This window comes from Strix aluco, chromosome Z (genome assembly GCF_031877795.1).
Source record: "Strix aluco isolate bStrAlu1 chromosome Z, bStrAlu1.hap1, whole genome shotgun sequence".
Lineage (NCBI taxonomy): Eukaryota > Metazoa > Chordata > Aves > Strigiformes > Strigidae > Strix > Strix aluco.
This window is the reverse complement of record NC_133971.1, coordinates 47,151,563-47,174,859: the sequence shown is the minus strand read 5'-3', so window position 1 is coordinate 47,174,859 and position 23,297 is coordinate 47,151,563. Positions and strand designations below refer to the sequence as shown.

Sequence of the window (23,297 nt, the reverse complement as noted above, 5' to 3'; positions counted from 1 at the left end):
GCACTGCACTGTATGAATACCTGCAGTTATCTTAATGCCATACTGACACTGATTTTTTTTTCCCCCTTGCCCCACCCATCCGTATGCACACACACTGAAGCTGTTCAGAAAACTACCTACTTACCACCTCCAAATACTGTGGGTGTTAGAAGTAGTGAGGTTTTTATTTGATTTTGTGAACCCATGTAGAAAACTAGCTGACCTTTCTGGAGTTGATTCTGCCTGTCGTCTTTCCAAGTGGTCTTGTTTGTACTTCACTGGCAGATAAAAGTGCTTTGTGATGTTTTAGAAACAACTACACCACTTTAAGAAAAAATGCAGGTAAATCTTCAGAGGAGTGAGAAAGACATGAACCCCTTAAAAAGCAAATGCTGTTTTACTCAAAAGTTTTATCAAATATGTTGAATTTTGCTACTATTTACCTAGGAGACTAGTATCTATAGGAGTACAGTGAGGTGCAAGTTTACTTAAAACCAGACTTTCTGGTAGCAAACTGAAAAATCAGCAAACTGAGGTTGTGATATTATTAAGGACTATCTTTTTTTTTGTTGTTTGCTCTCGCCTCTTCTTTTGGTGTGTACTTACCACTTTGATTAGAATTTTTATATACATTTCTTTGCCTGGGTAATTGTCACCAGTAGAGCTCAAGCCTTTTACAGTTTTGCTTTTAAGATTACTAATGTGATTTTAATACATGTTACACTAGCTCAAATCAAGCTACATTTAAAATACATCCTCCTTGCTTTGTTTTTTGTGGGAATCATTGTATCATTTCTGCAATGAGCTTTCAAAAACAAGAATCCTGGATGGTTTTCAATGCACATTGATAGTGTTTTATGAGTTAATGTCTCTTAAATTTTTGCTCCTTAATGTATGAGAAAGAAAGACAATCCATGGCCAGTCAGCCATGTGGAGAAATCCTATTTTTTCTTTAGATGTAACTTTAAAGATCAGCCAACTAATGATGATATATTGTGCAAATTAAGAATTTAACATTCCAAAACATATTGACGTATTTGAATTCAGCTCACCATGTAATCTTCCTTGTTCCTCTTGGCTGATGCACAGCCAAAAGTTCCATTATGTACTATTGAATTTGAAACCAGATTAATGTCTCAAACTTTTCTTTGTTAATAAGTTGTATGATGTTAGGGAAAAAAGTAGCTTTTTGAAATAATTGGTTATTAGATTGCAAACAATCACAAATAGTGCCCCTATGAAATTCTATTGGCTTCTCATCAGCATAAATGCATTATGGCATAAATGGTGTCATTAGAGTTGTCCATCCATTTTGTATTAGGGGAAGAACAGAAACTAAGGTTAAAGACTGGAGTCTTAACCAGAAACTAACAATAATGATAACATGGTAATTGTTTTCTAGCATGCCCGCATTTACCAGACTGATTGGACTATTCTTTCCTTGGGATGATTATAATGCATTTATCAGGGTATGCTTTGGGGGAAAATGGGATGCCTTATTCACTCCCTTCAGTCATCACTGTATTCTAAGGACATGGTCCCTGCAGCAAGAGCACACAGAGTCTGGAAACCTGTTTGCTCTTTCACCGCTAGCACAGAGCAGAGCTGGGACTCTCCTGCTGGTCATCAGCAGTTAAGGACACTGGCACAGGAGTGAGCAGCATTGTGCAGAAACAAATGCCCAAGGACTATCTTGCTTTGATTTCAATTCATTTTTTATTATGTATGGTTGTTACTTTGCTTTAGTTTAGCAAAGTGAACTGGAGTTAGGTTGCTTCAGTCCTCTTGGTTTTAACCAAAAGCCTTATATTTTGTATTTGAATTCTTCGGTCACAGGTCTTTGCTTAGAGCAAAATACAATTAAATTTAGTTGGCAGTAAAACAAATAAATGGAGGGAAGAAGAGCTTGTAACGTTTGTCCCCCTGATGTTGCTAGTCTAGAAGCAAATTAATTTTCAGAAGACATTTCAAAATGCTCATCTTAGAAGCACTGAGATAGCATAACCACAGAGGTCAGATAAAAGTAATCATTTGTTTTCTGTCCATTTCTGAGGTCTGTTTTTATACTTGACTCTGCTTACACAAAATCAAACCCTGCATACACATGAATTTGTAATCGTAGCTACTCTTTAAAAGATCAGTGAGAGATGCTGAAATTGCACGTATTAACTATTTAGCCTCTGAGACTCTCCAGCATTCATAAAAACTTACAAGGTGAGTTTTAAGGTACTGCCATCTAATACAGCTGTGCCTTGTCATTTTGCAGTGCTTCCCAATGGCTTGAAGCTTGGGGTTAGCAAATTTGTGTGAGGTGGGAGTGTTACCTTGTGTGACAGCATTGCCTGCTAAATGCATCTAGTGTTTCACCTTCTGCTTCCATCACTTTTTAAGTCAACACAGCTGCTTATTTGGGGGAGTAAGAAGTTTTATTTTATTTCCCCAATGACTTGAAATCATCTGCACTTCTCTGAAATGGTTTTGGTTTGCTCTGTTAAATAGTGAAGTAACAGGCACCTTCTCAGGAATAGCCACAATACGAGCAACTTTTCTCAGCGCTAAACTTTTTTTCCCCTAATTTTTATGTATCAGGTCACAACAAGCATTATGAAAGGTACTAGATTTGTACAGCTACCGGGAGCTTGTTGACTAAACAGGCATAGGAAGTAGTCTGAGCCGTGGTTTAAATTTAGGACCGGATAAATTAATCCCTTTGGAAGTTAATTGTTTTCTTCCCGTTTTCCTTTGGTCTAAAGCAACACTGCTGCCCCGGCACATCAAAGCAGGTGCTCTCAAACCTTGTTTTTAAAAACACGGCGTTTTCAAAGGCACACGCGCTCTTCTTCCTTCACACCCCACCCACCGGACCTTCTGCGACGGCAGCACGGCGGCTCCGCTGCCCGGCCGGCAGCCCTGCGCCTACCCCGGGGAAAGGCGGCGGGGCCGGGAGGGGTGGCGGCCGCCCGCTCCCTTCGCCCCGCCGGCACCATGTCCTCGCACAGCTGAACAGCGGGTTTCGCCCCCCGGTACGCCCTGCCCACCTCCTCCCGCCCTTTCCCGGCCGCCCGCGGCCGTGCGAGCGCCCATCCTCGGCCCGCCCAGCGCCCTCGGCCCCGGGCGGGAGGGGAGGGGAGGGGCGGGGCCGCAGCGGCTGCAGCCGAGCGGCCGGGCCTCGCCCCGCCCCGCCGGAGTCACGTGCGCGGCGTCACGTGCTGCGTGCAGATGGCCGCGGCGGCGCCGCCGATCGCCGGGAGCCCGCGGCCCTGAGGGGTGCCGACGCCCCCCGGCCCGGCATGGAGGTGTACATCCCCTCCTTCCGCTACGAGGAGAGCGAGCTGGAGCGGGGCTACACGGTGAGGGGCGGCGGGGCGGGATACCCCCGCACCTCGGGGGGCGCGATGTAAAGGCGGCGAGCGGGGGCCGCGCCGGGAGTCAGGCCGCCGTGCAGGTGCCGGCCCTAGGGGCCCGCGGTGCGGTGCGGTGCGAGGCGCGGCCGCCCCGCCCCGCCCTGCCCTGCCCTGCCCTGCCCTGCCCCCCTCGGCGCAGGAGGGGTGGCCTCGGCCCGTCAGGCATCACCTGCCCACGCGAGCTTCTTGCTGTAGAGCGGTCGCGGGAGCGACCGTGGCTAATGCCGCGTGGCCAGCGGGTGGGGAGTGGTAGTGCTTCCTTGGCGCTCGGCCCTGCTGAGAGAGGCGCATCTGGGCGCTGGGTCCAGGTCTGGGCTCCACAGTGCAGAGGTTGGAGCAAGTCCAGTGCAGGGCCATACACGATGAAGGGACTGGAGCATCTCTTGCAGGAGTAAAGGCTGAGAGCTGGGACTGTTCAGCGTGAAGAAGGCTCAAGGGGATCTTATCACTCTACAAATAATCTGAGCAGAGGAAATGAGGAAGAGGGAGGCAAATTCTTCCCGTTGGTACCCAGTGACGGGACAGGTGGCAATAAGCACACATCAAAATACAGGGAATACCATTTAAACATAAGATAAAACTGTTTTGTTGCCATGTGGATGGTTAAGCACCAGCACAGGTTGCCCAGACGACCATGAAGTCTCCATCCTTGGAGGTTCTCAAACCCTGACTAGACATCGCCCTGGCCAACCTGCTGTAGCAGACCCTGCTTGAGCAGAGGAGTTAGTCTACACAATTTTCAGTCTCAGTGGTTTTCTCATCCCATGGAGTTGTTGGGCTGTAACATGTATTGCTGTGTGGAGATGGGATGCTCTGGACCAAAGCCCAAGGTGTTTGACTGAAGGTGGATATTCAAAGCTAGAGTCTTTTATTAAATCTACTTGTTCAGTAGGTCCGAGCTATTAAGAAGTACCAGGAAAAAATGAAATCCTGTAGAATTGCCAGAAGATTGATCCATGTAGGCATAGTTGCGTGAAGCAAGTCCAACTACCTGATGCTTTATATTTTCTGGCCGTCAGTCCTGGCAACTATTTACAAGCCTTGTAAACCACTTTATAAGCGTTATTGTGGAAGTGCAACTGTATTAATATTTCTGCCTCTTAGCTGAACTTTAACACAAGTTGTCCCCTACAACATGTCTGTGTGATTTTGGGGAATGAAACCAACTTTAAAACATTTGGCAGGTTAGTTGAAGTGACAGTGATTTCTAAGATGTGCATATCACACAAATAGGATTTTTCATAGCAATATATATATATTTAGTGTTTAGTTTTAGTGTGTTTTTTATTTCTTTAATAGTAATTCTGTCAGTGAATCCTGTGATCTAGAGGATTTGGGTTTTTAAATTTTATATATGTTAAGCTGTGTAAGCTTCAAAGAAATCAGAAATGAAACTGTCATTCTAGAAGTCTTTAAAGAAAATTGTCGTGAAGGTGAAAATGTTTGGTTATTACAGCACTGTTGGTTATTACAGTACTGTTCCTCTCAGATCACTGGTGATGAGTCAAACTCATGCATCTGAAACTTGCTGTAGCTCAGTAGAGATTGGTAGTTGTTCCTGCGTGATTACTTTGCATCTTTAATCAGATAAGGGGGTTCTATACCACATCCCATACAAAAATTACCATGCTTTACACTATGAGATGCATTAGTTCAAGGATTTCCCTGACTGTGAAACTATACTAGAAGTCATAGCTAAAGTTCCTCTGGGTCAGACATGCTTGTGGGAGAGGATATGGAAGTCTGTTCTGATAATAACATGGTATATTTCCTTTATGTTTTAAAGAGCTTATGGACTATGCATGAACAAGGCTTGTTCTAATGTAATTGTCAATTTGTTACATTGCTAAATAATTTGCATAAGTATTGTTCCAAGCATAGAAGTTCATGGCCAATGCAAATGAGTACACTGTAAGCCCTCCCTCCAGCAAAACTGAGGTTAATGAGAGCTTACTGTTGCTCTGTACTAGCTAGGAAGGTACTGTGTAGGGAGAGTAACATAGGAATCGGTTTGTATGAGCAAAAATGTGATTTCACTTGGATGGTTGAAGCTTCTGAATGTTTCTGTGTCCAGACCACATCTTCTGTCATTATTTTGTACCTCATTATGTGGGGTTAACAGTCAGAAGCTGTGGGTTTGGTAGATACTGCTATAAAACACGGGGATTGCAGGGTGTTGAAGACTTTGTGATTAAGTAGATGTTTCACCAGTTCTGTGCTACCTGAATCTGATGAATTAAAAAAGTTGAGATAAGCAGAGGAAGTGACACTGTGAAGTATTGAATCTTTTTGAAATGTAACCTTCAAATTAAAGGGGATGGGTGCAATCCTGGACTAGTGCAGTGTATCTGAGTGAAGTATGATTTTGTCCTATGAAATTATATAGGTAATTCAATTACAGTTATTTTGCATCACTGGGCTTATATATAGTATTAACATTGAAAACAGTATGGTGATAAAGGTCAAAGAAAGAGTACCCCCCCAATGAACACAACTGATAAACTGGTAACAACAGACAAGGAGAAGGCTGAGATACTTAACTTTTTTGTCTCAGTTTTCACTGGCAACCTCTCTTTCCACACCTATCGAGTGGATGGACCTCAAGGCAGGGACTGTGGGAGCAAATTCCTTCCCACTGTAAGACAGATCAGGTTTGAGACCACCTGAGGAACATGTCTGGGACCTGACGAGATGCATCCCAGCATCCTGAAGGAATTGGCTGCTGTAGTTTCCAAAAAACTCTCCGTAATATTTGAAAACTCTCATAACAGTCAGGTGAAATCTGTGGTGGCTGGAGAAAAGGAAACATTGCACACATTTTTGAAAAGGGTAGAAAGGAGGACCCTGGGAACTACTGACCTGTCAGCCTCATCTCTGTGCCTGGGAAGATCATGGAACAGATCCTCCTGGAAGCTGTATAAGGCACATGGAGAACAGGGAGGTGGTTTGAGACAGCCAGCATGGCTTCACCAAGGGCAGGTCTTGCCTGACCAACCTAGTGGCCTTCTGTGATGAAGTGACTGCATCAGTGGACAAGGGAGGAGCTATAGATTGTCATTTATCTGGGTATCTGTAAGGCCTTTGACATGGTCCCCCACAACATCCTTCTCTCTAAATTGGAGAGATATGGATTTGATGGATGGACTGTTTGGTGCATGAGGAATTGGCTGAATAGTCACATCCAGAGAGTAGTAGTCAATGACTCAAAGTCCAGATGGAGATCAGTGAGGAGTGGTGTCCCTCAGGGGTCCGTACTGGGACCAGTACTGTTTAATATCAGTGACATAGACAGTGGGATTGAGTGCACCCTCAGCAAGTTTGCAGACAACAGCAAGCTGAGTGGAGCTGTTGACAACGTCTGAGGGATGGGATGCCATCCAGAGAGACCCGGACAAGCTCAAGAAGTGGGCCCATGTGAACCTCATGAGGTTCAACAAGGCCAAGTGCAAGGTCCTGCACATGGCTTGGGGCCATCCCTGGTATCCATACAGGCTGGGCTATGAGTGGATTGAGAGCAGCCCTGTGGAGAAGAACTTGGGAGTACTGGTGGATGAAAAGCTGTGCATGAGCCAGCAGAGTGTGCTCGCAGCCCAGAAAGCCAACCGTGTCCTGGGCTGCTTCAAGAGAAGTGTGGCCAGCAGGTCGAGGGAGGGGATTCTCCCCCTCTACTCCACTCTCATGAGACCCCACCTGGAGTACTGTGCCCAGCGCTTGGGGTCCTCAGTACAAGAAAGACATGGACCTGCTGGATCAGATCCAGAGGAGGGTGTCATGGTTTGAGCCCAGAGAGCAACTGAGCACCTCCAGCCCTCACTCGTCCCTTCTCTATAAGGAATGGAAAGGAGAAAATAAAGCAGAAGGCTCAGAAATCAAGAGAAGGACAAGGAGGGATGAGTCACCCATTACAGTGTGGGCAAAAGACAGACTTGTTAGGGGAAGAAAAAAGAACATCAATTTAATTCCGACACTAAGAACACCACCACTTAACAGACAGAGTAGGACAGTGAGAAGCATTACCATATCTTAAAAACACCTTCCCCCCACCCCTCCTTCCCAGGCTCAGCTTTGCTCCCGATTTCTCTACCGCTCCCCCTCAGCTGTGCAGGGGACAGAGAATGGGGTTGCAGTCAGTTCATCACACCTTGTCTCTGCCGCTCCTTCCTCCTCAGGCGAGGATTTCTCACATTCTTCCCCTACTCCAACATGGTGTCCCTCTCACAGGAGACAGTCTTCTATGAACTTTCTCCAACATGAGTCCTTCCCACCAGCTGCAGTACTTCCAGAGCTGCTCTGGTGTGGATTCCTCCCACATGTTGCAATCTTTCCAGCACTGAATTGCAACAGCAGAGGCTTCTTCCCATAGAGTCCTAGCGTTCTTCAGGCACAGTCACCTGCTCCAGCATGGGGTCCTCCACGGGCTGCAAGTGGGCATCTGCTCCACCATGAACCTTCATGGATTCAGCGGGGCTGGCCCTGCCATCTGACTACAGACTGCAGGGAGGACCTCTGCACTGGCGCATATCCCCCACTTCCTACTCCTTTCTTCTGCTGACCTTGGTGTCTGCATAGGTGTCTTCCTCGCAACTCCTCCTCACAACTCTCTCTTTCACCCAGGTTCCCCTTCTTAAATATGTTATCACAGAGGCGCAGCCACCATCACTAATTGGCTTGGCCATGTCACAGAGGCTAGTCCGTTTTGGAGTTGGGGGAGCTTCAAGAAGCTTCTTACAGGGTGCCACCACTGTAACCCCCTCCCCCGCTACCAAAAATCCCTGCCACATGCACAAACCCAACACGAGGGCCACAAAAATGATCGGAGGACTGGGAACACCTCTGCTGAGAAGAACGGCTGAAAGAGGTGGATTGTTCAGCCTGGAGAAGGCTCCAGAGAGACCTTATTGCAGCCTTTCAGTACTTAAAGGGGGCTTATAAGAAAGATGGGGACAAACGTTTTAGCAGGGCCTGTTGCGACAGGACCAAGGGCAACAGTTTTAAACTAAAAGAGGTAGATTGAGATTGGACAGAGGGAAGAATTTTTTTAATTATGAGAGTGGTGAGACACTGGAACGGGTTGCCCGGAGGTCGTAGATGCCCCCTCCCTCAGAGGGGCAAGTTGGATGGGGCTCTGAGCAACGTGACCTGGTGAAAGATTATCCCTGCTCATTGCAGGGAGTGTTGGACTAGATGACCTTTAAAGGTCCCTTCCAACTCAAACTATTCTGTGATTCTGTGATCACAGGAGTGCTACTTTACGCGGTTGATCTTTTATTATTCTCTTTCCCAGAAGTGCTAACTTGCTCAGAATTAAAATGTTTTCTTGGAGTATCTGAAACAAAGAACTATCGGAGATGATGTGATTAATATCAGAAAATGATGAAGGAGCTTGGGGCAGATAGAAGATTGCTCTCATGCTGACTTCCCACCAGCCCAGTAACATGCCAGGGGATTACAGAGGATATCTTCTGCACTGTGATTGTCAGGGGCCATTGCAGAGAAATGGGGTTGAAGAAGGGTTTTTTGAGAAGTGTGGTGATGGTGGTCCTAGTTTCTTTGCTAGAAACTGATAGTGATGACCTCATGCATGAAATGAGAGACTGGAAAGAGACTTCTTTCTCTGCACAATGACTCTGCATGGCTACCAAAACACACTTCCCTGACATCTCCAGGTTTCTGGTTCCTTATCTTTAGCAGAACAGAATCCAGTTCCTGTTGAATTCAGCCTGCAGCTGTGTGTTCTCACTGCCTGGAAAGGAAAGATACAAGAGTGTTTGTCCTTTTCTTTAGGAAGCTCATTGCCAAGTTACTGGTTTGTTTTCACCTTGCTTTCCTGGAAACCTGTTGTTTCAGATTATTTTCTTTTTCCCCTTGGTACAGCTAGGCAGCACTAGAAAAGTGGAATGGACAGAGACCCATCAACCACTAGCTGTAGAAGCAGAATGCAATTCTGGGGAGAGGGTGGAAGTGACTTGCCACAGAAACTGGAAACTTCTCCCTAGCTTCAAAGGGAAAACTACAGAGAAATTAGGAAATAGAAGAGGTGGGGTCTCAACCAGTGTAGGTGTCCTGATTTAGCCAGGATAGGGTGAAGTTTCCCCAGCAGTGGGGGGAAGCTCTAGCTGGGTTATTCATATACCATGCTGACCTCACATCCTGGCGCCAGCGCGGGAAGAATCGGTGATTGCGTGGGTTGGCGCAGCCGGTTCTCTCACTGCTGTATCGGTATATACTTTGCTCTGTTCATTGGTATCACTGTTATTCTTATTGTTATTGTTTGTTGTGTTGCTGTTGCTCTGTTGTATTAAACCTTTCCTTATCTCAGTCTCAGGGCTTTGTATTTCACTCCCTTTGTGGGGGAGGGGCAGCAGCCGCATGGTCTCAGACCCCGGCAGGGGCTAAACCATCACAGTAGGGAAAGAAAAGATTAGGAAAAAAAATGAGGGAAAAGTCTATAATGCTACACTTGAGATAGGGCTCTGTCAACAGAGTAAATGGGAAACATGCTCTTTTCAGTCTTTGTTCCAGGAGCTCAGTTTTACTAAAGCACTCTTTCTCTGTTATAAAACCTTGAAAGCCTTTTTTCCACCACCCCCCACCCCACCCCCCCAAAAAAACCCCAACCAAAACAGAGTAAACTTGCAGTTGTTCCAGTTCTGTTTAGGGTATACATAAAATGACAAAACGCAGAATAAGGAAAATGTCTGTTTTCCTTATGGACAATTAGATTTCATTGTCAGTTTAAATTGATGACACTAGCTTCCAAACTATTGAGCCTGTGCTAATAAATGCAACAGTTGTTCATAATTTGGCAGTGAATGACCTTTAAATGTAGACGCTTACTAAGGAAGTCCCTAGGGAACAATTCAACTTCAAAATGACACCCATGTGTTCTTGTTATCATTTAAATATGCCCCCTTTGTCAATAACAGAATAATAAATACTAGTTAGATTTCTAATGTTGATTCAGATGCTAGGAAACTTACTGAATAAATTAGTGTACATCTGATTTATATTGACCAAAAAAATTTTACGGTGGTATATTGCAGGTCAAGGTGACATACATTTAAATGTGTGGTAGAGCAGAGGGCATACTTGACTGACACATGTGCTTACTACGTTTTTAATTAACACTTACAATACTACTCTCCAGATTGCTCATGGAGTTGCAAATGTTGTGGAAGTAAAATATGACATGTAAGATCCTAAAGTACTGTGGATTTTTTGGAAGTCCATAGACTTTACCTCTTTAGAAGAAGCAGTTTCATTACTAGCCTATACTCTTGTTTGTGGAAGTATAAAGCTACACCAGCTTAAAGTTTGGTATAGCTTATGTATTTTGGCATTCTTTATTTCTAGATTAAATGTCTATAGAGTCAAAAAGGGAAGTTTTTAGGTGTTCTTCCATATGAAGCCTAAGAGTAAGCTACAACAGCAAATGATAAATGTGAAAGATAAAGTGGGAATATTTATAAGTATTGTAGTTATAAAGCATGGAGGGAGTAATTATGTGAATAAGTTTATGTAAAAACACTTTGAAGTATTACTATTCTAACCCTTTCACTGAGTTGCTGGACTGTGTGAACTTGGTAGTTTTAAAAAATCTGAACACGCTCTGCATGCCTTAAGTATGATATCTGCTGGTATAGAGACTTCTTCCTTACCAGTCTGGCTTGTACAAGCTCACCACATGCTACCTTGTGTCACAAGTCCTGTTGAAATCAGTGACAGACTGGTTACTCCAAGTTCAAGGAAGTCAAACAGACGTATTAGATCTGTTAGATCAGTTAAGACTTTTTTATTGTCTTAGTGTCTTCATAGAGAATTTTTAAATGTCCTGGTTACTCCACAAGGGAGTCAGAGTAGGTTTGTACAGACACTTGTCTCTCCAACATGGGAAGATGAAGAGGATAAAGATAATTTGACAGATGCTAGTAATTCTGTAATGTCATAAAAATGCTGTTTTGACTATTGGGGTTTTTTTCAGTTCCAATGGAGAAGCGTGTATTAGTGGAAGATGTGATAACTTAGGCCAAAGATTGCTGTTATTGACAGTACATTTTTGTTTGGTTTTTTGTTAACTTGTGTATTTTTCAGCAGTGATGATTAAATTTCTTTCCTTTGGTCAGTTTTTCTGTTGACTGACTTCTAAGTCAGTGATATGAAACTGAGCACTTGGTATGCAGTGGGAAATTGAAGAGTATAAAGTAAGAGACAGAGTATTTCGCAGTGCACATGAAGGCAGCTAAGGCAGAAACTGTAAAAAGGTAAAACCAAAGTGAAAAACTGACTGAATGTATACATAACAGTCAGTTAAAACTGCTTCCTTTTTTCTGTGTTTAATCTGCATCTAGTTGTAGACACATTAGACAGAAACATATAGCTCCAGTGATCTCTATTTGTTGTGCAATCACTCAAGACCCCTCTGATTCACAGTCATGAAATCCTAGTGGAGAGGGCCATGTAAGATTTCTCTGAGCAAGAAATCACTTTTGATATATTCCTGGAAGGGGGTCAGCAGTAGGATAAAGAAACAGCAGCATGATTGCCTATATCAATTTACTATCTGAAAGACCAAAAGTTGACACATTCTGTCAGTAAACCGTAACTGCAAAACATCCATTACCCAATTCTCTCCCAAGATCTACTGATTTGCAGTTTTGATGAGGAAGTTACATTTTCAGAAAGATGAGGTGTAGCAGAGCATTCAAACGTGCATCACAATAAAGATATATTTGAATTCCATTGAATTTTTGAGAGGTAGTAGTGGTAAAACTTTGTTAATAAAATAACACTGCCAGTGGAATTATATCACTAGAGGACTCATGCTCAACTGCTCCTGCTGGTGTTTTCTGGCCATATAGCATCAAGTTGTGAGACTTCTAAAATCCTGTCAACAAAGATAGTGTTAAGCATATGTACATTCTTTACTTCTGAGGAATGAGAACACACTGAGCTTTAAAACACAACACAAGGAAAGATGTAATAGATCTCTCCCTTTCTTAATTACTGTAACACACATTTTAATTGGTCTTTGAAATTTTTAATGCCTGATGTGATTCATTTCAGGTTTAATTGATAATTAGTCAACATTGTCATGGCATTTATGAAGTTATCTTGGAATTTCAGTACATGATACCATTTTTATGTTAGGAGACTGGTGAGTCCTAAAGAAGCTGAAGATGTGTTTTTCATCTACAGCAGAGACTAGGTTATTAAATAAATCAAGTTAGTATTGTAGGAGCAATTTTAGAAAGCTGTCTTTTTAATAATAGGTATTTATTTTTAGAATAACTAGAAACTTTAAATGACAATTCTTCAAACTGTTACAATTCAAAATTATCCATTGGAAAATACCACCAGATATCCACCCACTTATAGATTTTAATTTTTGTGGTCTTTGTGAAGAATGTTGTCTGTACTGCTAATTTACATGAACACATTCTTCTCGGCCTTAGCTGTCTCTCTTTTTAAGATCCTTTGTGAATTTTTTATATGGGGGAGTTTAAAGGATTGCTTGTATGGAGGCTGAATATATGTAAATCTTAGAGACTCTTTATTGATTATCTTGAATTCACAAGAAATAGGAAAGACATCTATGGGACTTTTTACTGCAGCTTAGTGACCTAATTGCATTTCTTATGCAATAGGCCAACGAAGACAAAGTTTAGCCAGTCTTGACCCAGTTCTGCCAAGGTGGAGAAAGGTCCTCTTGGTGCCCTGACAGTGAGGAGAACATAGAGAAGACAGGCTTGTGTGGCAGAACGCTTGGTGGTAGAATTTCAGTGCTACATTTGGGAACAGTGGAAGTACTTACATTAGGTATGCACCGTGGAAATGTTCTAATGGAGGCTTTCCAGCTACTGCATTTTGAATACGCTTATTGTAAGCAACCATTATTTCTCCTGTTTATAAGAGTTATATGAGGACTTGCATCAACTTTTCATTTTCAGTTTTCTATAAGCCTGAATTTTCTGTGGCTTTCAGAAGGCTAAAATAGTGTTTTGCAGAGCATTCTGGAAGGGGATTTTGATGACAAAGCAGAAGTGTCATCATTGCCTTTGAAAGTGGCATTGTATTTTTAATGGGAAATGAAAGGAGAAGTGTATGTCTGTTAACAAACTATTTATTCTTAGGTGTCCTGATGATAAAGATATTGTAGTTAGAACACAGATAATGTCTTTCCAGGAACAGTCTTTTTTTAGTTATTGTTTCAACCTATATATCATGTTATAAATATTAAACATTTCATAAACCAGTAAACACTGTATGGTTGTTGGGGTTTTCTTAAAGTATTTGGGGAACAACAGTAATACCTGGATACTTTTAGACATTGAAATAAGATGGAACAGAAAGAGCACAACATGAGAAAGGAGTACCTTCTCCATTCCAGGTTTTAAACAATCTTTCCTCTCATTCCTCCTCTGCTGGTGCAGTGAGAGCTCCACCTCCTGTTCAAAGCAACCTTCAGTTCTGAAAATCTGTAAATAGGAAGTTTGAGAAGATGCTTTTGGATGTTGTAACTGCCACCAGTGTATCTAGAGATGCAGTGTAGCTTATCTAATTTATAAGAAATGACAGCCAAACCTCCACTGCATCTTCCATTTATTATGTTACTTATTTGTATGTCACAGTTTGTGGGTCCCAGTTAAGACAAGGGCCTTTAGGTGACAGCTGTTGAACTGTGTAAGTGGTATGCATTTTCAAAAATCACTCCTGAAAGGGAATGTCTACACTTGGTAATAGTTGTTTGCCTGATGAGATGCTGTGAAAAGTAATATCTATCTAAAATGGTATTATTATTGTTTGACTAAATTATTTAATATAATGAACACGGTATAAAACTTCTGTGAAAGTCTTTTCTCCCACTAGTCTACCTTGAAAGCTGTGAGATAAGAATTACCGGTCTTCATTATTTTATTTTTTATATTTCTTGTCTCTCCTTGTAATTGATTCATTTTTTATAATGGATTCCCTTTTTATACCAGGGCAGAAGGTATTCATGTGCTGCAGTATCTCCAAATTGGAAAATAATGAAATCTAAAGCTTTCCTATCATCTTTTACATAAGGACAAAGAATCTTGATTATGTGGTGAAACAATCAATTGTTCAGCAGCAAGTTTGTATTGATTACAGCGAACTGCTTTTATGAAAAGTGACCATAGGTACTTCAGCAAACTGCTTTTACTTCTGGTCTTGCACAGGACTCTGTTGCTTTGCATATAGATTCCCTTCCATACTCTTGACTTAGTAATCAGGCTCTTTCCAGGAATAGGACTCCCTGGTCACGCATCTTTCTTGAAGTCAAGCTGTGATGGTAATTACAATCTAACTTTCTTGTTCTTTTGAGATGTGGAAACATAAGGAACGTGTCTTCAGTTTAATCATAAATTAATGGACTAATAGATTTATAGTAATGCCAGGGAATGTTGTAAAAATATTTACTTTACTTGAAAGATGTGAAGAAATGGATGTTCATGAAAAAATTGCAAACCAAATTTGGAGTTGAATGCTATGCCATTATAGAATCAGAAAATATATTAGCCTATTGCTTTTCTGATTTCTAAGAAAATTTATGTCCCATGATGACATATGCTACATGAAACTCCAAAACACTCCATTCTTAAAAGAACATAAAAAAGCTAGGTTTTAATTAAAGATCCATTTTCCCCCTAAAAGTCAAAGACCTAACTTCTGTTTTTACATTGTAGTGAGGGAGCATAAGAAGTCAGTAAATACTGAAAACATCTATTTTTGATATTGATTATAAAATGTTACAGGCCTTTCCTTTTGCTGAGTGCTCAATGTGGATGTGTGATTGGTACGAGTACAATCTTTGCACTATTTCACAGAATCACAGAATCGTCTAGGTTGGAAAAGACCTTGAAGATCATTTAGTCCAACCATTAACCCAACATTAACAGATCCCAACTATACCATATCCCTCAGCACTATGTTGACCCTTACTCTTAAACACCTCCAGGGATGGAGACTCCACCACCTCCCTGCGCAGCCCATTCCAACGCCTAACAACCTGTTCTGGAAAGAAATGCTTCCTAATATCCAGTCTAAATCTTCCCTGGCGCAACTTGAGGCCATTCCCTCTTGTCCTATCGCTTGTTACTTGGTTAAAGAGACTCATCCCCAGCTCTCTGCACCCTCCTTTCAGGTAGTTGTAGAGGGCGATGAGGTCTCCCTTCAGCCTCCTCTTCTCCAGACTAAACAACCCCAGTTCCCTCAGTCGCTCCTCGTACGACCTGTGCTCCAGACCCTTCACCAGCTTCGTTGCCCTTCTCTGGACACGCTCGAGTCATTCAATGTCCTTTTTGTAGTGAGGGGCCCAAAACTGAACACAGTTATCGAGGTGCAGCCTCACCAGTGCCAAGTACAGGACATTTCCTCTGCATGTTTTAAAAATTCCTGTTTGACACAGAGATTACAAAGCTCAAGTAGATTCTGAAGTTGAATATGCTTTTTTTTTTTTTTTTTTTTTAATTTCCTTTGCATATTTCTCCTTTTTATCAAAATCTGTTCCTTTGGTAGTTTTGGTTTTACCTTCCTTTTGCAGAAATGTTACAGTCAGACTTCCATGTTTTGCCATAAAGTCTTATTGCCAGTTGAGAAGAGGGAAATTTTTAAATTTGTGTTTTAATGTGTTTTAAAACAACTTGGTAAGAACTTGTTAGGAGTGTTATTGAGGATAGTAATTGTCTCCTCTCAAATAAAACAATCCTTATGTTGGCCTGAATTAGAGAGAAAATAGGAGAACATACTCCTAAATTCACAAGTTGCAGCTGAGAAGTCCTTTAACATTTTCTCTTTACCTTTTGGTGCCTACTTGCTACTATGTATTTATGTGGAAAATATACATAAGGAGAATACATTAATGGGAATCAGAAACAGTTTTAGGGTAACTGGTAGAATCATTTTTTCTCTACATGCATTTAGTCTTCGTATTTGAATTTTTCCTTTACTACTAGACGGTTTGTTTCTAATTGCAGCTTTAGAAAACCTCTAAACATAGTTTTAAGAAGCCAGAAAAAAACTGGTACCATCTGTTTGTAATATGGAACTCTAAATTAAAAGCCTGATTTTTGCCTAGACCATGGGAGAAAGAAGGGAATTTCTTCTGAAAGATTAAATTGTGCTCTAAACTAAGAAAAGATGACTAGAAGTTAGTTTCTATAATCATGAAAGCCACTGCTTTTTCTTTTGCCCTTTTTATATTTTTTTTTTTTTTAGTGTGAATGTTATGAATGTCATTACTCTTTTTAAATTCAGTGGCCAGGATAATACCACTAACACATAACCTTCCTAATTGCTTAGGTGCTTAAATAATACATTTTGTGAACTGATACAGAAAATGCACTTACTTTAGTTTTGCAGTGTATTTGGTGTCTGGGAAAGAACTGGCAACATGCGGCACATTCAAAACTAGTTTTTGCTACTCGCCAACTAAATTGTCAAAAATTTCTGATTTGAAGGGGGGGTAAAAACTTGCTTAAAGTAATAAGAGATATAACTGTTATCTGTTATGAGCTAAGAACGTAATGCCCCATTTCTCAAATGAGTTTTTACAGTAACGAGATAACTGTTTCACACTCCTAAGTGAAAAGCTCATGAACTTGCCTGTATGGTTATTTCCAACCTCTACTCTTCTAACAAGCTCCCAAAGTTGTTGTTGCTTATAAAAGTGGAAAATGGACCTGATAAAAATGTTTAGTCTGCAGAGCTGTGTTTTATTTATCATATCACAAAAGAACAATGTTTTGTTGCATCATGGTCAAAATAGAAGCGACCTTGCTTGTTCATGAGTGCTCAAAGCCTAGAGATAAGAGGCAAAATAATAGAGTACAATAGAAAGAGTGTAGTGTAATTATTTGTGGCTTGTCAAGTGAAGCCCTCTCAGGCCCCAAGTGATTCAAATCTGGGAACTCTGCACAATTCTGTACACTAACCACAGCCAGCATCAGAGAAATCTCACCCAGCTTCTCCGACAGTACTGAAATTGCATCAGTTTGTCATGCACTGAGCATGCCAGCTTCACACAATATCATTTGCTTGCAAATGGGCCTGGCCCCGACGTCCTGAGACACATTCTTTGGTATCTGACTCTTGGCCTGTGATTTGTCATGTCTCTAGTGCTATCAGCGTAAAGTAATTTTAATAGATTCTGATGGTTTGCTTGTGGAAGGTAAAGAATGCACTACAGATTGTGTCAGGTAGCTTTCTATGGCATGTAGCATGGTAGAGGCCCTCATGATGGTGATAGCCAAACAAAGAGTATGGAGAAATGGGAACCCTATTTTGAGTGGTATTTAATGCTCCCCTTCTCAACACCCTGCTGTGGACATCCTTGCTAACTCAGCAGGTTCAAGAACTTATAGCAGCTCAACAAAGCAGTGTTGTTTGTGCTTAAGAGTTATGTATAGATGGAACATATAGCCAAAACTCAGTGGCTTTTTTTTCTCCCTGTTCAAAAACAAAAGTGCAAAAATGTTAATTAATTTCAGGAACTAAAGTGTATATATTTTTTTCTTGGTATTTAACTCTGTATTAATCTTTTGAGTTTTAGTACTAACTGAAATCACTGGATTTTTTAGCAAATATGTTCTTTAAAACTGTAAAAAAAAAAGCTTTTACAAATTATACTGAAATGTATCTTGTATAAAATTACATACATGTGGTCTAGAATACAGATTCCTGAAGAATTTGTTCATAGATTTTAATTGCAATAGTTATTTGACAATTATTGGTTTACTAAATCTTTGGTTGGAATAGTTTTCTTGCATTATAAAGTAAGTGTGTGGCATTTTTTTACTCTTCCTTTGACACCACTGAGATGAAATTATTTTGCCATTGACAACTCTGATCTTTGCATCATTTTTTTCAGCTGACTTCCTTAATTGATTACTACTTTGGTGTTGGAGCCTGCAGCATAGCTCTCCAGAATTCTGCTGACACCAATTGATTAATGTGAAGGTGTTAATGTTAGTGATTTCATCCAAGAAACGTTCAAAACCATGTCAGTAATCTCTTCTTAAAAACAGCCAGATCATTGAATCTTGTTATTTTGGACATGTTAGTTTGGGTTAGCAAGGATTTCTCTGGGGAGCCAAAAAAAAAAAAAAAATTTTAGTGAATCCTGTGGGAAGAACAGATTTTTATTCATTTGTTCTACATTAGTATAACATATGTGCACATGCCTTAATATTTAACAGACTGTTTTAAAATATGTTCTTATTAATATTTATGGTATCTCTGAGGAATTTATAAAAATGCTTGAACACAATCTATTTCTTTTTAGTTTTACCTAGGGAATTTCTGACAGCAGTGTAACTCTGAGCACCCCGCTAGCAAGTTTGCCACTTTCTTTCCTACTGTAGCTTCCACATTTGTGTAGCAGTTTTGCACAGCTAAGCAGAATTTTTAAATGAGCCTGCATTTTTTCTTTTTCTGTTCTAAATATATTCAGAAAAATACTATTGTGTTATACAGTTCCTCAGAGAAATTCTGGGTTAGGATCAGAACTCACTGTTCAATATTGCACATAAAAAGAAAGAAGGAAAGTTTCTTTTTAAGCTTCATGTAGACCAACTTTTAAAAGTATGTTTGCTTTTATATCTTGATGAAGTTTTTTATAGGATGACTTCTATCACAATGTGGATTTTTGTGATGTGCTAGCTTATGTGTATGTTATTTGTGCATCAGTAAAACAATGCTGCCTTATTTTCTAGTTTAAAAATGTGGTTGGTTGTGGAAAGTACAAGTTAGGTGAATCCAGCGTGGTGTTAACACAAGTTTTATTTCTACTGAAGGCAATCTAAATCAGGTGCCACTAAGCAAACATTAAAACCAACAAAGTACTGTGGTCAGTGTAACCTCCTTATATTCAGATAGGGGCAGAACATAGACATGCATGAACACACATTTGTTTTTACATATGTGTATGCAGGTCCACAGAAGCACATGCAATGGAAGGATATATTGAGTTGTATTGCAGAGGCGTCACTTTGAAGTCCTGTATGAGTTGATATTTTAATGACCTGGATGGAATAAGAGTGTCCTTATTTAAATTTGCTATCAACACCAAGGTGGAAGTGACTGTGAATGTGCTGGAAAACAAGACCAGAATTAAAAATAATTTTGTTGAATTGGAAAGATTATTTAAGAAAGGAAAATGGGGTACTAATTCATTAGGAACTGGTCCCAAGTGCCGTGTTTATCAAAAATAATCACTAGCACAGAGTAAGATCCAACAGATCAAGTAACAGATATTCCTGAAAGGATCTTGGGCTTATCGTGCATCGCAAGATGATCATGTCACTGATGTCATGCTGTTGCAGAAAAGGCAAATGCATGTTGGGGTTTCAAAAAATGAATATGAAAAAGAGGTCAATGATGAGGAGTGTAGACTAAGCATGGAGTACCATATCCTATTTTAGGTACTGCATTCTAAGAAACATGTGAGTGTATGGAAGTGTTCACAGGAGAAGGCAGTGTAGGAGAAAATATGACATGTTACACTTTTTTTCTGGACCTCTGATCAGTGTGAAGAATGAAATACACCAGGGTCTGTTAAGATCAGAAAGAAAACACTGAGCAGGAACTTGACAATCTTCAGTAACATAAAAGGCTGCTGAAAAAAGAAGAGAGGCCGTCAGTCTGTGTTTTGGAGGTGCCATGGTCCTATGCTGTGCAATTTCGTGTCCTATTCACCAGAAGTGAGAAAGACTAATTACGAAATGGTGCTGAATAATAAAGATACTGCAGCACCAGAACACCCTTTAGGAGTAGGGTATGGAAACGCCATCTGTATGAGGCTTAACTGTTTCTACCAGAAGTAAGTAGTTGGTCCTGCCTGGAGACAGCAGGGTGGGGCATATAACTCCCAGAAATAGAGCCAGAATAGACCTGAGGTCTTTCAGTACTGGGACTTAATATGTAGAAAACCCATGTAAGCAATTGTGTGGATGTTCTGACTGGCCATCTCCCAGCAAAGTCTTCCTCAGGCTTCTTTTTGTGAGACTCCCTTGACACTTGGCAATTATCCTCTGCATTATTTCAAAAATTTTACCTGTATCCATACCCTAACCTCTTATTACTTATAAATTCTGTGGCTATCTGAAACTCTTGAGAGTTCACCTAAAGTAGCTCTGTTCTCATAGTGGAACAGTTGCTGAAACAATCATGAGCTTCTCCATCTCTGTCTCTGCATGCAGGATAAGAAACATCATTTGTTAGTTTGCTCAAGAGAGCCTTTTGCAAGGTAACCAATCTCTTCTGCTCTCAGCTTTAAATTATGAGATGACAGCAGTGCTTGACGTGGACTTGTCATATCAGATTTTTTTTTCCTTTATTTAAACACTGCTAATATTATTCAGTAAAGCATTTGTGTTGAGTATGCACCTTGTTTAGTACTTAAGAATTGGACCACCTGTATCTGTTTTGATAACTGTGAATGTATATAGTAATGAGGAGAGGTGCAGAACATTAGGGACAACATTTCTCTATAAGCTAGTCAAGAAACTGCAAAAGTTCAGTGCCACACTTACCTCAGTACACTTCTTACTGTGTATAATATCTGCCATAAAATTAAAGCTTTCTGAATGTTTGAATTGCTAGAAGAGTAGCTTATTAAGAGGTGGCTAGGTTGGTGGCTGAGTGTGAAGCAGAAAGCAGCCCAGGGGCAGGAGTGACAGGAGACCTGCTCAGAGCTCTGGGTCTCCAACCCCAGTCCAGCTGTTTGTCCTCATCTGTTTATTAAAAAAAGAGCCAAGCACATTTTTATGGAAGGGGAAAGCCTTGCAGGAGCTATTCCCAGAATTAACACCTGAAGAGCACTACTGCATCACATAGACATACACAACTCCATGGGACCGGATGGCATACACCCGAGGGTGCTGAAGGAGCTGGCTGGGGTGCTCGCCAAGCCACTTTCCATCATTTACCAGCAGTCCTGGCTGACCGGGGAGGTCCCCACAGATTGGAAATTGGCCAATGTGACGCCCATATATAAGAAGGGTTGGAAGGATGATCCAGGAAATTACAGGCCTGTCAGCTTGACTTCGGTGCCTGGGAAGCTGATGGAACAGCTCATCCTGAGTACCATCACACAACACATGCGGGACAACCAGATGATCAGGCCCAGTCAGCATGGGTTTATGAAAGGCAGGTCCTGCTGACAAACCTGATGTCCTTCTATGACAGGGTGACCTGCTTATTGGATGAGGGAAAGGCTGTGGATGTTGTCTACCTTGACTTCAGTAAGGCCTTTGACACCGTTTCCCACAGCATTCTCCTGGCAAAGCTGGCTGCTCGAGGCTTGGATGGGCACACGCTTTGCTGGGTAAAAAACTGGCTGGATGGCCGGGCCCAAAGAGTTGTGGTGAACGGAGTTAAATCCAGTTGGCAGCCGGTCACAAGTGATGTCCCCCAGGGCTTGGTTTTGGGACCAATCCTGTTTAACATTTTTATTGATGATCTAGACGAGGGGATCAAGTGCACCCTCACTAAGGTTGCAGATGACACCAAGTTGGGTGGGAGTGTTGATCTGCTCGAGGGTAGGGAGGCTCTGCAGAGAGACCTGGACAGGCTGGAGCGATGGGCTGAGGCCAACTGTAGGAGTTTCAATAAGGCCAAATGCCGGGTGCTGCACTTGGGCCACAACAACCCCCAGCAGCGCTACAGGCTTGGGGAGGAGTGGCTGGAGAGCTGCCAGTCAGAGAGGGACCTGGGGGTGTTGATTGACAGCCGGCTGAACAGGAGCCAGCAGTGTGCCCAGGTGGCCAAGAAGGCCAATGGTATCCTGGCTTGGATCAGAAATAGCGTGGCCAGCAGGGACAGGGAAGGGATCTTGCCCCTGGACTCGGCACTGGGGAGGCCGCACCTCGATGACTGTGTTCAGTTTTGGGCCCCTCACTACAAAAAGGACATTGAATTACTCAAGCATGTCTAAAGAAGGGCCACGAAGCTGGTGAAGGGTCTGGAGCACAGGTCGTACGAGGAGCGGCTGAAGGAACTGGGGTTGTTTAGTCTGGAGAAGAGGAGGCTGAGGGGAGACCTCATCGCCCTCTACCACTGCCTGAAAGGAGGTTGCAGAGAGCTGGGGATGAGTCTCTTTAATCAAGTAACAAGGGATAGGACAAGAGGGAATGGCCTCAAGTTGCACCAGGGAAGGTTTAGACTGGATATTAGGAAGCATTTCCTTCCAGAAGGGGCTGCACAGGGAGGTGATGGAGTCCCCATCCCTGGAGGTGTTTAAGAGTCAGGTTGACATAGCGCTGAGGGATATGGTGTAGTTGAGAATGGTCAGTGTTAATGGTTGGACTAGATGATCTTCAAGGTCTTTTCCAACCTTGATGATTCTGTGATGATTCTGTGATGATGTGTTGCACCTCAATCCCGTCTCATCTGAAGAGGCACAAAGGTAGATTATGCAAGTTTGGAAAGTTAGAAGGCTCTTCAGGTTTACTAATGACAGACATAACAGAGCAAAGACCAAGCAGTTTTTGCCACCTACTCCCAAATATTTTCAGGAACCGATCAGAGAATTTTATTTTTTAAAATAGTATTTCAGGGGGATTTTTAGGGCAACCATCGTTGCCAAATTACATACCTTTTTATGCAGAAACTGTAGGTATGACCTAATGTTGCATTTAGTTAATGAATTAGGCACATATGTGTAACTTTGTGGGATGAGCTGCTGCTTGTCAGTGTGTGCTTCAGTGCTCAAATATCAGTGTCATCTCCTTTTCCTGATGTTTCTTGCATGTTCACCAGTAATGCAGATGCAGACCTTGTCTCTGCCCTGATGCATGAGGCATTATGTGATGACTCTCAGAGAAGTTTTGTGTTTGTTCCTACGTGCTTTCTGTAGGGCACTGATGTGCTCCCTTGCATCACAGACTGGGTACTTTG

General features: G+C 41.8%; 1 protein-coding gene across 1 annotated transcript in view; it reads left to right on the top strand.

Annotated features, from left to right (window-relative positions):
• Positions 1-3,180: 3,180 nt before the first annotated feature.
• The window catches only part of SNX24 (sorting nexin 24), a 101,110-nt gene continuing 80,993 nt past the window's right edge, over positions 3,181-23,297 (top strand). The window contains exon 1 of the mRNA XM_074811563.1: positions 3,181-3,329. Within this exon, the coding sequence (XP_074667664.1) occupies positions 3,270-3,329 (60 nt within the window). The 5' untranslated portion in view covers positions 3,181-3,269. The remainder of the gene's footprint in view (positions 3,330-23,297) is intronic.